The following is a 19,077-nucleotide window of genomic DNA, read 5'->3' as shown; positions in this document are numbered from 1 at the left end:
GAAATGCCAGGCGCCCGGGTTATGTCTTTAACATCAAAGTAAATTATGAATGTAAATGTTTGACCTGAATAGTTTGGAGTTCGTGTTGACACAGTTCAATCTTTAACATCCCTTAAAATGTTTTAATGGTTTTCTCTACAAACTTGCATTATAGGCAAAACCGGGTGAAATTGACGGATATAAAAGATGTTGAGTAATATCCTGTGCACACTTGAACTAAAAAATACATATCTGTGTTTTGCATAAATGTGAATTTTAGGTGAGAAAAAGTATTGCTCCAGTAGAACTACAGTATTTACAGAGAGCACAACACTGCTACAGTTCAACCTTCCCTGCTGTGTTTTGTTTTGAGAATTACAAGCCGGAACAATTTGGATCACTGCCTTTTTCCCTTTGCCTGGACAGCCCTGTGCACAGTTGGCACCGAATCTAGCAGCCTAAAAAACATGCGCTCTATGAAATCTTAAACCGAATGATACATTATCTGATCACTGGAAAGTGACTACCAAGTGTAAATTCAAGGTAAAACTACCTAATCACCAAAGTAACTGAAAAATGCTAATGTAAAACAGTTTTACATTTCTCCAATAATACATTTATCAAACCATTAGCTCTAGCTAGTAAAAATATTTTCGTGGGTGTTTAGCTTGGGTGCACAACACATTCTGCAGGTAAAATAAAACCTGAAATCCATCTTGGTGTGTAAACAGCCACTTTAATCTGTATTTCTAGACAAAAATATCCTATGTGGGTATCTGGTGTGATATTTTGTACAGAAACATTCATTTTGAAAAGAAAATTCCGAAATAAGACTATCTAGTGACATTTCATTATTAAATAAGGAGAAAGTCTGCTGTTTACTTATGAAGACTAGACAATGAAACTGGGACATATGTGTACTGATGTGTCTGATAGCCCGTGTCTGCGTGTAGTGACGGGAGGTGGGTGGGTGTGGCATTATATTTGGGTCTGCGCCCCGTCGTACCTGGAGAGAGCAGATTGGTTCCCAGAGAGGAAACTCCTCTTTACAAACCAATGCTGAAGTGCCAAGAGAGGAAAACAAAGTCAAACAAACCACCTGCAAACTAACCTGAACCGGTTCTGAAATGCAGGTCCTTTTTGCACAAGAGTTCAAGACCTGTCAGTCACAATAATAGTCCTGGTGGGTCCAAACTGCGGATCCACCTAATCGAAATTGGCATCTTACATAGACGTGTGCACCTTATAAATAGCTGGACATTTAAACAAATCGGCATTTGTACTGTAAACACTGTTTTGCTTAAACTGGAAAATAGTCTTGATAACCACGTGCTCAGAGGCTATAACGTTTTAAACCGTAACATAGTAGTAATATACAAAGTTCAAACACCAATCTACGACTTTCATATTTTACATTTACTATAAAGACTTGTTTTGGCAGTGTCCACCTTGTTGCCAGCCCTTAAGCCAAGTGACGCAAACCACCCCGTGGCCAACAGGTCAAAGACCTGTTTGTTTTAAATCTTCACCCAGAACTCAGTCAGAGACTCAGTCCCTCGGTCTGTTAGCGGTGGTCTTACTCAGTACAGGCTTCTTGGCAACCAGGACATGATGCAGCGGGCTTTCTTTAGGAGCGCGTTGCTCGCCCAGCAGGCAGCAGCGGCTCTCGACAGTCCGCTGGGAGCGAGGAGCGCACCGCTGCTGCAGCGTCTGGACCGCTGCATGTCCTCTGTGACCATCCCGCCGCCGTCATGTCTGTTACGGCCGCTCGAAGTCCCACTGCGTTACCTTTTCGGCCCGGGACCGTCAAATGTTCCCCCACGTGTCTTGGCTGCAGGGTCTAGGCCCATAATTGGTCACCTGCACCCAGAAATGTACGAGGTAAATGCAGTGTTTTCGATGTTTAAAAAAAAAAAAAAAAGTCAAACACATTTATGCCGAAAATAATCATCTTGCTCCATTGTACTGAATTTGAGGACTGTGAAGTACAGGTCTGTGGCACCAACTTAGATTTGACTTAAAGGTTTTGCTGTGGCACCAAACCATTTAATTCATGTTAACAAATTATTTTCCAACTTTTTCTAATTCGATTACAAACAGGCGACTTAACTTTTTTTGCCTTCCAGCACGTGATCAAATATAAATAGTCGTGCGTAATTACGCACAAGCCAATATCTGACAAATTAATCAAACAAGTTATTTCTTGTTTTCACTGTGTGTTAGATCATGAATGACATCAAGAGAGGCATCCAGTACGCCTTTCAGACAGAAAACAACATGACTATTGCTGTGAGTGGCTCCGGACACGCAGCCATGGAGTGTGCAGTGTTCAACACGGTGGAGCCCGGAGAGAGCGTCCTCATCGCCATCAACGGAATCTGGGGAGAACGCGTTGCAGAAATAGCGGAAAGAATGGGTGCGTGAGAACTAACGGGTTTAAGCACTCATCCACTAGGACTTTAAAGAATAAGAATTCATTCATGTTTTATCTCTAGGTGCCGATGTACATAGACTGGTAAAAGCACCTGGAGGATATTTCACTACTAAGGAAATTGAACAGGCAGGTACAATGTCTCTGAAGCATCACAGAACAGACTGCATTTGTAGACTGAATGCATGACTAAGAAACATCGGTTAACATGTCATAAACTAGCACAAATAATACTGAAAATTATTAAACACTTCTTATTCGTGTTTTATTTTTTTCTAGGCTATAGAAAAACACAAACCTGTGCTGCTTTTTCTCACACACGGAGAGTCGTCTGCTGGTCTCTGTCATCCAGTAGATGGCATTGGAGACATCTGCAGAAAGTGAGCGTCCTACTTTATCTGTCTCAAATTCAACATGAAATAAAGTAAACATGTCATAATGTCATAAACCACTATTTCGCACTGCTGTCTGTCATATCTCCTGCAGACATAACTGCCTCTTCCTGGTTGACACAGTTGCTTCACTTGGAGCGGCACCAATTTTTATGGACAAACAAAGTAAGACAATGATGAAAGACTGAATTCCTCTTCTTGCTGTTGTGGGTTTGTGTGCGAGATATAATCTGCCTTTTATTGAAACCACAGATATTGATATCCTGTACACTGGTTCTCAGAAAGCTCTGAATGCACCTCCTGGTACAGCACCCATCTCATTTAATGACAGAGCATGGTAAGGCCGAAGATGAGATGTAGTGTTACCCGTATGATTTGTTATAACTGCAAAAACATTGTAAATCAACACAATCCCTTCTTGTTATCTGTTCCTGTACACAGTCACAAGATGTTTAACAGGAAAACAAAACCAGTATCCTACTTCTTAGACATGACACATCTGTCCAACTACTGGGGCTGTGATGGCAAACCAGCCAGAGAGTAAGTCCAGGCAACTACTAAATACTGATAAATATGTATCTATTTCTTGGGTTAACCTACAAAACTACTTTAATTCTTTACTCTATAGTTATGTGCACAGACTAGCTGTAACGTTACACATTGTTTGTTCTTCAGCTCATTCGATTTGAAGTACAAAAATAGATACTAAATAAAAGTGCCATGTATTAGGTTTGATTTCAACATTATTTACTGTTCCAACATCAGGTCATGCACAAAAGAGTTCACACATGGAAGTTGCCATCTATGTTGAGGTGTAGTTGTCTGTCTGTATGATTAATAAACAAGTGACAATGCATGTGACAGCCCTCTACAAAATGACAGCATACACGTTTTTGTCACTGATCGAGAACAAACTTAAAGACCTAAGGAGAATTATTTCATCACTGACAGAATCAACCCGTGAGTGTCCTGTTTAGATCAGGTTCAGTGAAAAACACTGAAACTCACTGCACAAAGTGTAATCTATTAGCAGGACAGCAATCCCAATATTACACAAAATCAACCAAAGGGTGAAGAGGTGGGGTCTCACCTGATCTCAGTCCAACTAAGCTGCATCCCACAGACCAGACTGAAGATATTAAAGGCTTGGGAGGCCATTGATTGCAAAGGATTTTCCACAGAGTAATAAACATATGGTTTGTTAATGTTCACGTCCAGTTACTTCTTAACCCCTAAACTTTGGACAGTACGGTAACAAAAGCTTTATCTCCCACACAGTTCTTTCTGTAATTATGTAAACTGAAGCTGAAACCTGGCACTTTCATAAAGAATCCATTATTTTAATTCAGATTGAAGCAAAGAGGCTGAACTACAAAAACTGTGGAACTGTCCAGATTTAGTTACAACCTGTTCTGTGTAATGTTTGCCAAAAAATATTACATTTGATCATGTACTTTGGGTTTCAGATACCACCACACTGGTCCAGTATCTGGCTTCTTTGCCCTAAGAGAGAGTCTGGCAATTCTAGCTGAAAAGGTAAAAAAACATTTCACTACTTTTTTCCTGGAACTATAATCTCTGTTTAGGTTTCAACTTATAATTAATTTAATTTGAAACTATTTAAAAGTCTTATAAAAACCTTCTGTTGTTTTTTACATCTTTTTTGTGAAGTTAACTAAAAAACTTCCTTTTTATCCTGGCTTTTAAGAAAAAGAATTAACTGCACTATTCATTTATTGCATTTATTTATATTTATCTTCTCTCTCTATCTCTCTCTCTTTCTTTATATATTGTATAAATACATTTCTGATTGATTTGATCGATCGATTTGATGGTCATCCAAACAATCATGCTCTAATAGCTTCCTAGCACTTGCTTTGTGATTAACTGTTAGACTGCACTGAAATTGCAATGATTGAGAATATGTACTTCTGCCTTTAATAAATCCCTCTTATCTCGCATTAAAATTCTAAAATCAGTGGCCCAATCTCATTCTAAAAAGATGATAAAATGTGTGACTTGGTACCATCTGTACTGGTAGTTCTGAGTAGACAAGAGCAGCATCTGTCTGATCATCACTGACACATTAACCTTCGTGTCCCTCTAGGGGCTAGAGGAGTCCTGGAAGAAGCACAAGGAAGTGGCAGCATACCTCTACAGAGGACTGGAGGACTTGGGACTCAAGCTCTTCATTCCTGAAAGGGTAAGACAGACATAACAAACAACCAAACAATACGATTGTAACTAAAATTGATGTAGTGTAAATCACTTAACAGTAATATACATAAAAATAAAAAGTATTTTACTCTATGATCCTAAATACAGTAGATATGGGTTGTGGTGCATCATTGTGTTTTTACTCTGTTACATGTTCTGCAGAACTTGAGACTTCCCTCCGTTACCACCATTGCTGTCCCTTCAAGCTACGACTGGAGGGAGCTCCTGGCCTACATCATGAAACACCACCAGATGGAGATGACAGGAGGCCTGGGTCCTTCCATGGGCATGGTAAGTAGCTGTGGGTATTTCAACCTGGTTACAGTACAAATGTATTGCTAAAAATGATTATTATAATTATCAGTTGACCTTCGTTATCTTAAATTAAACTAACACACAGAATATAGAATAATAATTTGAGAGTGCATCTTCCGCTAAATTATGCAAACCAAATGAAAACAAGGAGCAGTAACAAGGACAGTGGCATCAGTCTGGTGTTTTTAAAGCTTCCTGAATCATGCTGCTGAGTCACTGGTCTGTACTCTCCACCTCTCATTTCATTAGGTGATGAGGATTGGACTGATGGGATACAACTGTGAGAAAACCAATGCTGACATGGCACTGCACGCCCTGGCAGATGCTCTCAAGAACTGCAAAAGGAGAAAGGCTTAAGAGAGCAAATTCAAGGACCACACTCAGTCAATAGGCAATAAAAGTCAACCTCCTGTGTCCTCATATGTAGGACATGGGAACCAACGCATACATTTAGAATAAGTAAAATTAGTGGGGTGGACTCAGCACCTGTGAGTATATCACAATATGCTGATACAGATGAATCAGCACTAAATAATTTTAACCAAAGCTCAACATTTCAGCTTTGAAAAAGGTGGGATTTTCTTTCCTGTAGAACTGTGGTATTAAACTCAGTTCAAAATGGATGTACCTAAAAAACTGGCCACTTGGGATATTTACTTTGAGGAGGAAAAGAGACGTGTTGAACGAACACATACATTTAAAGAATTCTTCTGTGGATTGCAGCAATTTTATAAAATGCAGCCAATGTGCCTTTCTGCAATTTTTAGGTTGGAAAAATGAGCTGACTTTGTCATTTAATCCATGTTGAGTTGAAAAATGTCAATAAAACGTGCTTTGTTTTGTCAACCACTTTTACTGTCTAAACATATTAAAATAAAATATTATGACTAAATAAATTCTGAAATAGCTGCAAAGGTTCATTAGCCACACTTTGTCCAAATGTAATAGATGTCTGTGATCTAACGACATAAATTACATTTCCCATGATTCCACGCTCTAATGTCGTCATTACGCTCCCCGCCCACTGCGTAGTTAGCTAATTAATCATTTAGAGGCTGTTTGTATTTTTACGTCATTAAATATACTTATACTTGCTTGACGGCCTTTACAACATAAATGTCGTGTCCTATGAATCCGACAGGTATGTTAGATGTTCAATTTTAAATAGTTGTCAGTTTGTTTGAAGTTTTACTGAGTTAGATGCTGTGACCGCAAGCTAACAACAACCGACAAGTCCTGTAATGTTACAGCTAAGTTACCTTTCGTTACGTTTAGCAGGTAACGTTTGCCTCAGTGATGTTTTCCAAAGTAATGTTGGTAGTCGTGTAAACGGGAAGCGTGTCCACAAGCGTGCGGCTGCTTCACGCTAAGTAAAGCTTATTAACGTTGATAGTTAAACTGCAGCAGAGACGGTGCTGTGGAACCTGTAATGACAATGCCTCAACTTTAATATCCGCGAATACATTTGATAAGCATATGAGAATGATATAAAGCTACATATAATTTACGTAGATGCCGCACGAATTGCTTCGATACGTCAACCTCGCCGTTGTTGTGGGAAGTGAAGACTGTTCTGTAGATAAATGCGTTTACTCGGGAGCTCAGGTTTTCTGGATAAAGCGTCCTTACATTTGTCAACAAAGTTTTGTCTACAGTCATGGAGAGTGTGTGTGTGTGTGTGTGTGTGTGTGTGTGCGCGTTGCAACGTATTCTCGCATGAACGAATCAACGTTACATTGTGGAAAATAATTGTCAAAGGGAATCATAAAAACCCAATGCTTAACGCAGACAATATTTCTTCTAGTTTCTGCTAAATTATGAACCATCACTGGCACCTGCTTATGAGAGAATAACAATTTAATGCCCTTTTCACCAGTTTATCAGCGATACCTACACAGAGCAAAGTGGAGTTTGTGCTCTATCTATCACCTGTAAAATTAGTGGGGTGAACTCAGCACCTGTGAGTATATCACAATATGCTGATACAGATAAATCAGCACTAAATAGTTTCAACCAAAGCTCAACATTTCAGCTTTGAAAAAGGTGAGATTTTCTTTTTCTGCAGAACTGTGGTATTAAACTCAGTTCAAAATGGTTGTATCTAATAAACTGGCTACTGGGGATTTTTACTTTGAGGAGGAAAAGAGACGTGCTGTTTCCTAAAGATATAGTTCCAAACTTCAGACATGGTGTCTGAAGTAATAAAACAAGATTTGATCATTTAAATACATTTTAGATTCTGGTAATCTTTATTTTCAGAATCAGCTTAAAGGTAAAGGACAAGCAAAAAGTGAGTATCTAAATAAATGGCTTGTACTAAACTTTTATCATTATGTCATAGAATGGGAAAACAATTGCAGTACATTATTTTTGCCATATCAACTAGTCCTAGTTAACAGTTCCCTTCTTATAAATATGATATCAGAAAAAGGCCTCTGTGTGTGATATTTTCATATTCAATGTTCAATTATAGATTTTTTTTTTTGTATTGAGTACATATACCTGTTTATAGACATTAAGTAATACATGAACGTCGCAGGTAGAAAGTTGTGGGTCTTGGACCATCGTTTGCATGTTGTTCCTGTGCTTGAGTGAGTTTCTGGTTTCCACCCACTGTCCAAAGACATGCATGTTATGTTAATTAGTGACCCTAAATAGGTGTGATTGTGAGTGTGAATAGTTGTCTGTCTGTGTAAGTCTCTGTGTGTTGGCCCTGCGATAGACTGGCGACCTGTCCAGGACGTACCCCCCCCCCCCCACTCGCCCTATGACAGCTGGGATAGGTTTCAGCCCCCCCATGACCCTACACAGGATAACCAGTTACAGATAATGCACGGATGGAATAAATGAATGTTCGGGCTTTTATTTTACCCCTGAGCCATCCTGTCATATAATTTTACAGGTATATTTTAAATTATATGTATGGATGTTTTATATAGTGAATTATAAATTGTGTGTTTTACCGTCAGTGGAGCTGAACCCAGCCCTCCAACTGCTAGACTGGCTTCTAGGTACCTGGGAGTCAGATGAACCTGGGACAGGCGGCTTTCCCACCATAAAACCTTTCCGCTACAAAGAGTCTCTGCACTTCAGCCACGTGGGACAACCAGTTATCAACTTCATGTAGGTTATAATGTGAGCCGTCAGACTTAAACAGTAACATAACAGCCTGAGCAGGTTTATAGTTTCAAGACTGTTTTACCTCTGATGGGTGTGGACAAGGGTGAACTTTGTTGCAGCCTTGACAACACCCAATGTTGCTGAATTTGAGCACACCAGCATGTCACTTTAGAAGATAAGGTAAATAATTGGGGTCAGCAATCATTGTCACATTGTCAACATTTTCTACTCAAAAAAAGTGAAAGAAAAAAAAAATCGTGACAAATTTATTAAAGCCCCTTTTATAAAAAGGCTTATAGTAAAATAAAATTTTCGATATTTAAGAGTTTTTAAAAACTGTTTGGATTTGGATCTCACCAGTTCTATGTTGATTCTTCTTTGATGCTGTTACAGGTTCAATGCATTTCATGCTGAAACTAAAAAGCCTCTGCACAGGGAGTGTGGCTTCATTCGATTGCAGCCGGGAACCAACAGAGTGGCATTTGTCATCGCACAGAACTCGGGTAACTTCAGTTTGTCACTTGATATGACCTTATTTTTATTATTTCGCAGTATATCAGACGGTGAATAGTTGGAGAATGTTTTATGATGTCTTTTCCATTCATTATAATAGATGGGTCTTTGATGGATGTTTTTACATCAAAGCGTTGCTTATCCTGAATGTTTTATGATGTCTTTTTAATTCATTATAATAGATGGGCCTTTTTTACATCAAAGCGTTGCTTATTCTGACACATTTTTTCCTACTGTCTGTCATCAGCTCTCTAGTTCTACTTCTCTTTTAGTTCTAGTTTATATAACTGTTCTAACTATTCTTAGTCTGTTGATACAGACTAAAAATTACTCATGATGTACACTTTAAGATCTTATTGCTTAGATAAGGGCATTACAAGCTAATTAGTTTATATGCAAAATTTTACATTGACACTGTGTAAAGAATTACTGTAAAGAACCAAAATTATTAACAGCTAACTTATTAAGTTTTCTGCATACACACAGACTCTTCACACCTGTTTTGAGAGACAGTGTGTTTTCTTGTCCAGGTCTGGTGGAGATTGAGGAGGGGGAGCTGAAGGGGCAGCAGCTGAGCCTGCAGACTCATGCTCTGGCCAGAATTTCTTTTGCAAAGGAGCCCCATGTACAGCAGGTAAAACTGTTATTCTCTGATTCTGCATTGTGCACTAATCATTAATATTATAGTCTGTAAGCCCTTGACGATTTTCAGTTTTTGAATAAATGACTTAAAGGATGATCCAATTTTCACCCTAATATTCAAGATTGGACTATTTGAGAGTAAAGTGTTTTTAAAACTAACAAAATGTAAAACTTTGAAAATGTCTTTAGTCAATAAAATGTATCCTGTTTGCTGCCAGTGACCCTACCTGCTCTTTTCCATCTTTCAGATTACAAGAGTGTTTCAGCTCCTACCAGATGGGAGGCTGGAGCAGACAGTTTTCATGGCAACAGACAACCAACCACTGATGCAGCACTTGCACATAACTTATCATCGATCATCTTGACCTGACAGGGCAGCCATTTCATACATAGAAATACTTTAGTCTACAAAAAAAATATTTGATCCTTAACTGCTGTTAAATCAGATATACATACTTCTACAGTTATTTAATTATTGTAAAGGAGTTATAGTCAGATAAGCAGAACAGAACCTCTTGTTACTGATGGTTTTGCACATTAATGGCCAAGACCATTGAACTTTTGATTGTGCGTTCAGATGCCTTTAGTATATTGATCTCACCTTTGTATATTGTAATTGTATTGTATGTCTGAACAACAGATCAGTGTACAGCAAGTTTAAATTGTTGTTGTAGGTTCAACTTCTTATGGTTTGTCATAGTGAAGGTGTTGTGTATGTTATATGAATAAAATATAGTAAGTCAACACGTGAAGCTTTATTGTGGTTTAAAAAACATTCAGACTCACATGTATAAATTAACACCAAGACAACCATCAAGCATCTCACTCAAACCAAAAAGATGTAGTTGCTCTCTTTATATTGCAGTGATCACAATTGAAATAAAAAAATAAAATCAGAATATTTACAGATTAAAAACAAAAACAATATCACCAGAATCCACACATTCAGTACCATAACTGTCAAGTTCTTTGGCCAAAAGAGGGCCCAATGAGCCCTAACCTTTCGTGGGCAATCATGTCTGAAGTTTGCAGCATAAGGTTTTCAAAGGGTAACATTTTGGATTATATTTGGAGAGAGACACTTGTGTTTTTTGTAAAGTACAATAGTGCAGAGAAAAGCCATGATGTGTAAGCTGTTGATGCCACCTGATATTTCTCCTGAGTGACACAGCTTTACTTTGAACAATTGATATAGATCCTCCAATCCAGGAAACTCAAAGACCCAGCCAGCTGAGCATCAGTCATCATAGCAAAAATAGTTCCCACTTTCATGACTCCTTTAGTTTCTGTTCTGAGACAACACAAAAACAGCCCCATGCTGCACGCCTTCACAAACATGGGTTACTGCGCTGGTGTCAGAAGCGTGAAAATATGCTTTTCCATTTGTGCTCTTAAATATCACGATGACCAGCCTTTGGATGAAGGGTAATCACATAGGCACTGAGATAACACAAACATGATGCTGATGAAACATTTGTTGATGGCTATTTAGCAAGAGACACTTAATCTTCATCAACCACAGCAACCATCTCTGCTCCAGATTTTATTGACAAGTCTGAGATATAAACCTTGAGTCAAACAATCATGAAGACTCCTGCACAATCCCTTTCTGCTCATCACGGTTCCTTCATTATGTAGACGTACATCGTGGTGAGGAGGTACTTAACGGACAAGACGATGGAGGACAGCCAGTGGTGATCAGGGCCAAGTTCCTTTTTCACCACACATTTTGTGATCTCTGCCTGTGAAAACGCAGACATTATTTGATTGGATTGAAAAATTACTCTCCTGAGTTTGGGAAACTAGATGACAAAACATCCTAGTGTCTGCTCACTTCCTTTAACCATATCACAGTTTTTCAAACAGCAAACATTCACAGGAATGCTTTTACTGTAAAATGATTCAGTGACCCAAATAATTATGATCAAAATTTGCCTGATTACCTAAGTTATTTTAACTTGCATTATGCATTATGACTTATTGTCATCACAATTATCAGCACATACACCAGTAGCCACTTACCCATCCTCCTCGTCTCTTCAGCCAGGGAACCAGGAACTTGCGGACAAACTGTCCTAGACTGTCCACTAAGATGTGAACTGTGGTTGGGTATCCCTGTCTGACACAATCCACTGCCAGGGCTCCAGCTACTGCATACATGGATACCACCTTACCCCATGTTGTACCTGTAGCAGGAAAAACAGGTTTATTTTGGGTTATATTTAAAGTCAGTCTATGGACAAAAGTGGAGACACTGGTGCTTGTCATTAATTAAACCTACGGTTAAATCCAACCAACCATACAGTATTCTTAAAGTCTCCCCATACTCAGAAAGATGTTTACTGTTGGTTGATTTTAAGCTTCACTGTGCAGAATGAAAAATGTGCAGAAGTTGTTTCACCAAAAAATAATAATACATTTCTCTGTGCTCATCGTACATTAGTTACAGAGAGAATTATTTTAAAAGTTTAACTTTTTGTGAGAAAAAACAATTATGGAAACAAATATTTGGTAATTATCTTACAAGTCCTGTATTTTACAGATCATTTCTTTGAACCCCCCCCCCAAAAAAAAATATCAGCTCGTATTTAGTTGTTAAATTATAGGAAATTTGTGGTTAATAATGGACAAAAACCAGAACCCACAAGGAGCTACTTGGGGTTCAGTGTCTAATCCATTGTGCAGGTGCTGGTCATATGTTGTCTTGGTCACTGCAGTGCACTGTTAATGGGGTTAACGGAGTGCACAATCAAACCCTTGCAGATGATCTAAAATGCTGCAGCTCACCTCATTTTTAATCAGACAAAAAGGATTAATGTCACACCACTCTTCAGATCTCTACACCGGCTTCCTGTAGCTGCCTGCATGAGGTTCAAAGCACAGGATGATCACTTCAACAGCTCTTGCTCACCTCAACTCCCTCATTCAGGTCTACAATCCTTCCCGCCCGCTGTGGTCTGCCAACGAACAACGTCTGGTGGTCCCAGCACACCACAGAAGCAAGCAAACCTCTTCAGAGCAATGATCCCACCAATTATGGTGGAACGAGCTACCAAACTCTGCACGCTCAGCAAACTCACTCCCAATATTCAAAAAACTTCCACACCTTCCTATGCACTTAAATCTATTCTATCTATATGAAAAAAAAAAACCTTCCTTTCTGATCTTTCTTGCACTTGCATCTCATGAAATGTAAACATGTTTGTGATAGGACTTCGCGTTGATGTTTTTTACTCGACTTAGATTTTTGCTGCCTTGTACCTCACTCGCTTTGGATAAAAGCATCTGCTAAATGACAAAATGTAAATGTTTCTTAACTGTTGTCCTTATGGAATTTGGGCTACACTGAGTCACATTATGTGTTTCTGCTAAATGAAAGTGAAGCTTGATAGCATAAAGTGTGTTTAAGTTGTTCAAATTTTGGTAATTCAAAGACTTTTAGAAAACTATCAGCAAAGTTTCTAGGAAATTATCTGGCAAACATGGAACCTGTGTAATAAAGTGTTACCCATTAAATGCAGTGCAGTTTGATAAGTGAGAGAGGGAGAAAAAAAACCCACTTTTTTAAAAAAAGACTGGAACTGATCAAATGCCAGGTTTATCCCAGCATAAACACTCATTTCCTGTTCCCCCCGGTGCCAATCCCAGTCCATGCCAAGCAAGAACAGTCGTGTCTGGAAGTGATACGAGGCACAAATTCAACAAACCAGAACATTTGTGTCCATGTAGTAACTGATAAGATGTCCTACTGCACTACATGCCAATTGTAAATGAAAAGGAGCCTGTGTAAATTTGGCCTGCAGGCAGGTGAAGCACAGAGGTTTCTTATGTGGAAAGGTCAGTGTCGGGTTCAGAAAATTATTTTATTTTCACCACAAAAAGACAACTGAGAATCATAAAGCAGAAAAAGTATATTCTTTGTCTTCCTTTTCTACCTAAACAATCCAGTCGGGCAGCGTGCGTTGTTATAATGAACGTCAGTCATGCAGTACAGGACCTAATGGCATTAGCCTCTGTTAGGTCAGCTTGTACTGTCATGGCTATTCCTCAGAGCTGGCCTCCACTGTTGGGCTGTGGCTATAATGGGATAGAGCTCTGGACAAGCTTAAATGAGATAAATGTCCACGGAAGCTGTCTCAGTACGTCACAGCTCACTCCCTACTGAGATGCAGACCACAAATAGAGACAAGATTGTCAGGGATAAAGCTGTAGGCGAGGAGGGTGGAAAGAGGAAGAACAGAAGTAGGAGGCAGAGGAAGATAGATGAAGGAAAGACAAGCAATGTTGATTTTACAGAGTGAGACCACAGTACAGATGGCAGGTTAAATGGTACCAAACATCTATGCAAGTCAGATTCACTGGGTGTATCATTCCTTTGTGATCTCTAAAGCTATGGTAACCACTTGGAGGACTGATAACACATACTAAAATGCCAGACTTTGGTTATAAAATAAATTCCAAACAGCAGAAAAAACAAACTTGCATGACTGTTTCTATTTATATCCAGGCTTCAAACCGTCCCAGAAGGCTGGGTCAGCCTGGGTTCAGCAGATTGTTATTCCTCAGAAGGAATCCCACGCTGTTTTTCAAACGTCCTCATGACGTCAAAACAAGCACAAGTTTAGCTGGTAGTCAGCCATGAAAATCACAATGAGTGAGTCTGTTTTGATCTGTCCTCAAGAATTGACACATTTAAGTTGCTCACTGCACTGCAGCTAGAACATCTGATCTAAAGAGACAAGCAGAGCACATAAACTCAGTGTTTTCATTTCAAAATGTCACTCGGATTTGCATAGTCTACACTGTTGAGACGATTTGGAAATGTCCCAGAGCCAGCAGGAATAAAATCAAGTCAAGACCGAGACTGACAAAGCCTGGAAAGTCCTCTTTCTGAACCAGAATTTTACAAACACTCATTTAAAACCTTTTTTCCATTAGTGTTATTATCAAGCTTTGACACTTAGGTAGCTTCAGAAAAATTAGTTTTTATAAAGGTGTCATCTGAACACGTCTGTTTTTTGTTTGTTTGTTATTGGTTGGTTTATTCCAGGCCAAGATCATGAAATTGAGACTAGATTTAGACCCAGAAATAAGCAAAATGTCATGTTGTCTAAATTTACTTAATCTTTCTCACAGCATAGTATCTGCATCCACAGTTAGATTGTAATTTATAAATATATAAAACAATTATAAAAACTGCAAGATGTTTTTAGGATTTCAAAGTAATTACATCCCATTAATCCTTTTAGTTTTTTTCCAGTGAGTACTGAGGGAACGACATAATATCGCACAATTAATAGGGACTTTTATCTTCCTCAACCTCTCGCTAGTTGTTGCTCATGTTTAGAATGTTGTTCTTCCCTTTTTGATCCTGACACAACCATAACTACAAAAAAAATTCTATCCATATTTTCATCTCACTTCCCACTTTGGGAACCACTGGATGAAGTCATGAAAAATATTTAAATTAAATTGGAAAGCAGAGAAAGAAAATGCTCTGGTTCAATAAGTGAGGCAGTACAAACACTGTAATCCAAACGATCGAGGGCTACTGGTGAAGAAATGCCAGAGTTTCTAAACTTAGTGACATGTGGAGCTATTAATGTGTTCTAGATGAAGTCTAACTCCACTTACATGTCATTTTCACCCACTCACTCTCACTGAAAGCACCTCTCAGCCAAAGGGACCTGATGGAAATTGCAGAGGGACACCTGTTAAATCACAGTAACGGCCTACGTCAGCAGTCAGAGACACTGTAGAAGTGTAAGTCACTTCCTGCGCCTGGCAGATGTTATTTGGCTCAACGCTGCCGGTTTCATTTCCAACCCTATAATTACCATCAACACCTTCAGGCTCAGAACGAGCTGTGTGTACCTGTAGAGAAGATCTCTGTTGCCACGCCGATGAAAGCATCCGAAACCATGTTCTCCATGGCAACAGAGATGTTGAGCTGCCGCGCCACGTTCCTGTACAAACTGGGCTGTATACACTCCAGCTCGTCGCCTAGGTAACACAGGAAGGGAACAGACAAATAAATAAATAAAAGCATCAAAAGTCTGTTGGAGAGACGACAGTTAATCTGGATGAATGAGACACAAAGATTACAGATTTAGTTCAAACCAATTATTTCAGCATTTTCAGCTACACAAACACATCTTTCTGTCCTGCTTGTGGAAGATCATCAAATGGCAGGATGTAAAAATATATATGTTTCTGCTGGTATTGCTTGAAAAGGTGCTTCAACAGCTGTCAGAGATGAGTCAATTCCTCCAGATGTAATCACTGGTAACCACTGTAATCACCGCTGATCTCACACACAAACACACACACACACACACACACACACGATCCTTAACCCATCCTTTACCCCAGCTCAAAATATTCAGTACACACCTGCAGTACAGTATTCATACAGTCTGAAGAGTTGGGTCCAGTTTCTTTTATTTCATATGTATCGATTATCTGATCCAGCTTCAGTGATTCAAGTCCTCTGCCTCCTGTTATCTAAACAGAGATAGGAACTCTGATTTTTAGACCCAACACCACATCGCTGTCAAACATTGAGCTCACTGAGCTGAATATTTTAAAATGATCAGAAATCCTAATCTGCCAGTCTCAGTTTGCCTTTTCGATTTCAATAACCTCTGCAAGTATACTATTAGCTCATCATCTGTCCTGCTCCTCGTAATGTATGATATCTTACAACCATTTGTTTTCAGGATATTTCAAAAGGTCAATGACATTCAACAACTTGGTGAAGAGGATGTGATTTGTTAGTTGATGGTAGATTTTCGCAGCAGTTTCTGAGAATTGTACATCCCTTTTATGTACTTTCAGTGTTTTACACTTGAAAGCATTTTGTTGCAGCTATGCTTATGTTATATTCTGTGGTAAAGGCTAAGTTCAATATGAAAATTAAACTAGTGTTAACTTCTTCTCCAAACAACTTAAAGTCAAATTCAAGATGAAAGCAATAAAAGAATAAACTGTAGTGCAGCCACGTAAAGTATCTTGAGGTATCATCTCCTTAGTGTACAACTAGGAGCAAATCAGCAGTGTAAGGTTCAAAGTTCGGGAGATGACTGCCACGGCCTTGAACCTGTCCATGTGTTGACAGCTGATTGGCACCTGACCCATTTGACATTCACTCGCTTTCTCAGCCCTACAAACATTCAGGTGTCTCTTACCCAGACAGAGAAGCACCAAAGACACCTCAGCAAGCGCCGCATTTGAAGGAGAGAGGTCAAGTTCAGTTTTGGACCATCCAAGCCCGTTCTGGTTGAGTCTGGACAGGATGTAGTCTCTGCACAAGGCTCGAGACTGGGACACCAGCTCCTTCTCTGTCAGCGATCGGTCAAACACATCAAGGACTTCTGCTGCAAAGACAGAAGACCGCCGCAGAACCTCCATGTCCTCCTTCAGCGGGTGTGAGTCAGAGAGCGTCTGCCCTCTTTGCTGTGTCTCACTGTGTCCTCTCTTTGTGGCAGAGGAGCAAGGTTTAATAGTGGAGACAAAATGGCAGCTGTGAGGAAGAAAAGCCTCTTTTAGAGATGTCTGGTCACTCTAAAGGCATGAATTGATCTTTGATTATTTCAAAAACAACCTGACAAGAAGCTTGTGTGATTATTTTTTTGCTGTCACAACACAGTTGTTCATTTAAAGGGTTTGTGAATGTGATAATGACATTTACACATGAGAACATGTTCTAAAATCAGAACAGAAACTTACATAATAATATGATGGAGGCGTTATTGTTGTGAGTCACATGTTGGGATTGTCAAGATATTGCTTCCACTTCTTGGATTATGCAACATGAAACACTGATACCACAGGATAGCAGAGAAATATTGTGTTTCTAGAACAGGCAAAAGCCATATTGACTTAATTCAAATGCTTAAGCTATACGAGTTTTTAGTGGAAGCTCAAGTAATAAGAAACTTCCATTTGATCGTGGTACATTTTTAGATACAATACACTTACCTTCAACATTGTATCCACATGGAGATTTCCACGTTTCTGGAATCACAAATCGACTTCCAACAAATCAATCAGAACCCTTTCAAACCAGCTCTCTGTGCTTTTTCCCAGTCAAAAAATCTCGACTGTCGCAGAAGAGCTCGTCTACTTGCAGAAGAAAATATTTCAGAGAATAACAGACTACATGGGGAAGTTCTGGCTCACGTCTCATTTCCTTGAGGACTCATACTCTGGTCAGTCCACTTGGTTCTGCTAAAAGCACCGACTGAACTGTGAGGCGCAAGAACAAAACGCCTACCTGTTGTTCCACCTTCCCATTGGCGCTCAATGGGTGCGTTGATTTTAGAGCCATGAAAAGCCCGGAGGTGGAGTTTGACACCTGCCTCCGAGCCACCAAACAAGTCCAACCTCACCACGGCCGACAGAGGAAGACAAAACAACATGTTCAACCACACCTGCATTTTCATTCACAAGTTTGCGCCGTTAACATTGACGTCACACTCTGAAAGACTCTGGTTCTTGTCTTGTTTTTTATGTGTTATTTTTACGGTTATATGTTCGACCCCGTGCGTAAAGCCGCAACCGTTACACCTAAAAGACCGGAGTCACATCACTGATGTCAGTCAGAGAGGTGTCCAGGTGTTGTCTATCACTCTGCAGCTGATGTAAAAACTCAACGTTTGTCTGTGTAGCTCTTGTTGGGGGCTTCTTCTGACTCCGTGAGCTGCAGATAAATATAGAAACTGTGCTGAGACAAACACCGCTGCTTCATCCTGTTCCCTTTATTATAATGTACATTTACGTAAATTACGCTCAATATGGTTTGTTTTGTTTGTCTTAATTTGTTTTAGTTTTCAAGCGATAAAATCACCTCTTGATACGATAAAAATGGTTCTGAATAAAACAAAGTGCGAGGAGAAAAACTTGTATTTACGTCATTATCAGTTTTCCCTCGAATATCAAAATCTAGTTCTTGTGTCTAGTGTCGCACGGTGCCAAGCAGACCACGGTTATGATGCTCGGTTATATGAGGAAAATATTTCACTACTAGTTGTATCAGTAACCTTCCTGTCATTCTTTATCTTTTAGCCGCCGAGCGCCGCTGTTACTCACTTCTGATTGTTTCCAACTTTTAGAAAGATCATGAGATCATGCTGAGGGGATGATGTAAACTGGAGAATATATGAAGCCAATATTAATAAACCATGTTTGGCTATGGGCCAAAGTGAATGTGGGTTTTCCTGATGATTATGATTAAAAGTCTCACAAATTAGCTCTTTAGTGTTTGGGTGTCTAAGAAAAAAAAACTTTAGATAAGAAATCTGTCAGATATAAAGACAACTGGGCAGTTTAATCTTTAGTGTATTATATGGGAGTAAATGGGACAATGCATTTTATGTGTTTTAGGACAGATGGGGTGAAAGAAACTATCATGAAAACATGAATGAAACATGTTTAGTTCATTAGACACATTACTGACTGCACATTCTT

The 19,077-nt window shown here is 39.3% G+C and overlaps 3 protein-coding genes and 1 long non-coding RNA gene across 7 annotated transcripts; 2 read left to right on the top strand and 2 right to left on the bottom strand.

Annotated features, from left to right (window-relative positions):
* The first annotated feature begins 1,572 nt into the window (after nucleotides 1-1,572).
* agxtb (alanine--glyoxylate and serine--pyruvate aminotransferase b) lies at nucleotides 1,573-6,180 on the top strand. Its single transcript, XM_067529266.1, has 11 exons — nucleotides 1,573-1,860; nucleotides 2,203-2,395; nucleotides 2,475-2,539; nucleotides 2,690-2,790; nucleotides 2,897-2,967; nucleotides 3,055-3,139; nucleotides 3,244-3,342; nucleotides 4,269-4,338; nucleotides 4,910-5,005; nucleotides 5,182-5,310; nucleotides 5,584-6,180. Exons 1-11 carry the CDS (start codon nucleotides 1,588-1,590, stop codon nucleotides 5,689-5,691), a joined length of 1,290 nt encoding a protein of 429 aa, XP_067385367.1. The 5' UTR covers nucleotides 1,573-1,587; the 3' UTR covers nucleotides 5,692-6,180.
* On the bottom strand, nucleotides 5,196-7,188 carry LOC137140721 (uncharacterized). The gene is made up of 3 exons (XR_010916479.1): nucleotides 6,843-7,188; nucleotides 6,594-6,758; nucleotides 5,196-5,334 (listed from the first exon to the last, which is right to left on the bottom strand). It is a non-coding gene; the product is annotated as an uncharacterized lncRNA (long non-coding RNA).
* thap4 (THAP domain containing 4) lies at nucleotides 6,307-10,355 on the top strand. 2 transcript variants are annotated; one of them, XM_067529270.1, is made up of 5 exons: nucleotides 6,307-6,475; nucleotides 8,304-8,457; nucleotides 8,848-8,957; nucleotides 9,498-9,601; nucleotides 9,858-10,355. In XM_067529270.1, the coding sequence occupies exons 1-5, from the start codon at nucleotides 6,451-6,453 to the stop codon at nucleotides 9,972-9,974; spliced, it is 510 nt and encodes a 169-aa protein (XP_067385371.1). In that variant the 5' UTR covers nucleotides 6,307-6,450; the 3' UTR covers nucleotides 9,975-10,355. The 2 variants fall into 2 exon arrangements, with proteins under 2 accessions (XP_067385371.1, XP_067385372.1); XM_067529271.1 differs by lacking the exon at nucleotides 6,307-6,475 and adding an exon at nucleotides 7,597-7,624.
* On the bottom strand, nucleotides 10,345-17,855 carry bokb (BCL2 family apoptosis regulator BOK b). Of its 3 annotated transcripts, XM_067529269.1 has the most exons (6): nucleotides 17,590-17,855; nucleotides 17,338-17,464; nucleotides 16,797-17,131; nucleotides 15,484-15,612; nucleotides 11,632-11,795; nucleotides 10,345-11,351 (listed from the first exon to the last, which is right to left on the bottom strand). In XM_067529269.1, the coding sequence occupies exons 3-6, from the start codon at nucleotides 17,017-17,019 to the stop codon at nucleotides 11,226-11,228; spliced, it is 642 nt and encodes a 213-aa protein (XP_067385370.1). In that variant the 5' UTR covers nucleotides 17,020-17,131; nucleotides 17,338-17,464; nucleotides 17,590-17,855; the 3' UTR covers nucleotides 10,345-11,225. The 3 variants fall into 3 exon arrangements, with proteins under 3 accessions (XP_067385370.1, XP_067385369.1, XP_067385368.1); XM_067529268.1 differs by lacking the exon at nucleotides 17,338-17,464; XM_067529267.1 differs by lacking the exon at nucleotides 17,338-17,464 and having other exon boundaries at nucleotides 16,797-17,085.
* Nucleotides 17,856-19,077: the final 1,222 nt, after the last annotated feature.

The sequence above is a fragment of the Channa argus genome, chromosome 14, assembly GCF_033026475.1.
Source record: "Channa argus isolate prfri chromosome 14, Channa argus male v1.0, whole genome shotgun sequence".
NCBI classification, from domain to species: Eukaryota; Metazoa; Chordata; class Actinopteri; order Anabantiformes; family Channidae; genus Channa; species Channa argus.
Note: the sequence above shows the minus strand (reverse complement) of the source record. Positions and strands in the feature narration are given on the sequence as shown.

Bases quoted from the DNA above. Each gene is read 5' to 3' on its own strand.
- agxtb (XM_067529266.1), top strand. From the start codon at position 1,588: ATGATGCAGCGGGCTTTCTTTAGGAGCGCGTTGCTCGCCCAGCAGGCA. The intron at 2,396-2,474 runs GTGCGTGAGAAC...TTTTATCTCTAG, and splicing joins AGAAATAGCGGAAAGAATGG to GTGCCGATGTACATAGACTG. The intron at 5,311-5,583 runs GTAAGTAGCTGT...TCATTTCATTAG, and splicing joins TGGGTCCTTCCATGGGCATG to GTGATGAGGATTGGACTGAT.
- thap4 (XM_067529270.1), top strand. From the start codon at position 6,451: ATGTCGTGTCCTATGAATCCGACAG. The intron at 8,958-9,497 runs GTAACTTCAGTT...TTTCTTGTCCAG, and splicing joins TGTCATCGCACAGAACTCGG to GTCTGGTGGAGATTGAGGAG. The intron at 9,602-9,857 runs GTAAAACTGTTA...TCCATCTTTCAG, and splicing joins AGGAGCCCCATGTACAGCAG to ATTACAAGAGTGTTTCAGCT.
- bokb (XM_067529267.1), bottom strand. The intron at 15,613-16,796 runs GTAAGAGACACC...TGTGTTACCTAG, and splicing joins TTTGGTGCTTCTCTGTCTGG to GCGACGAGCTGGAGTGTATA. The intron at 11,352-11,631 runs GTAAGTGGCTAC...GCGTTTTCACAG, and splicing joins TGAAGAGACGAGGAGGATGG to GCAGAGATCACAAAATGTGT.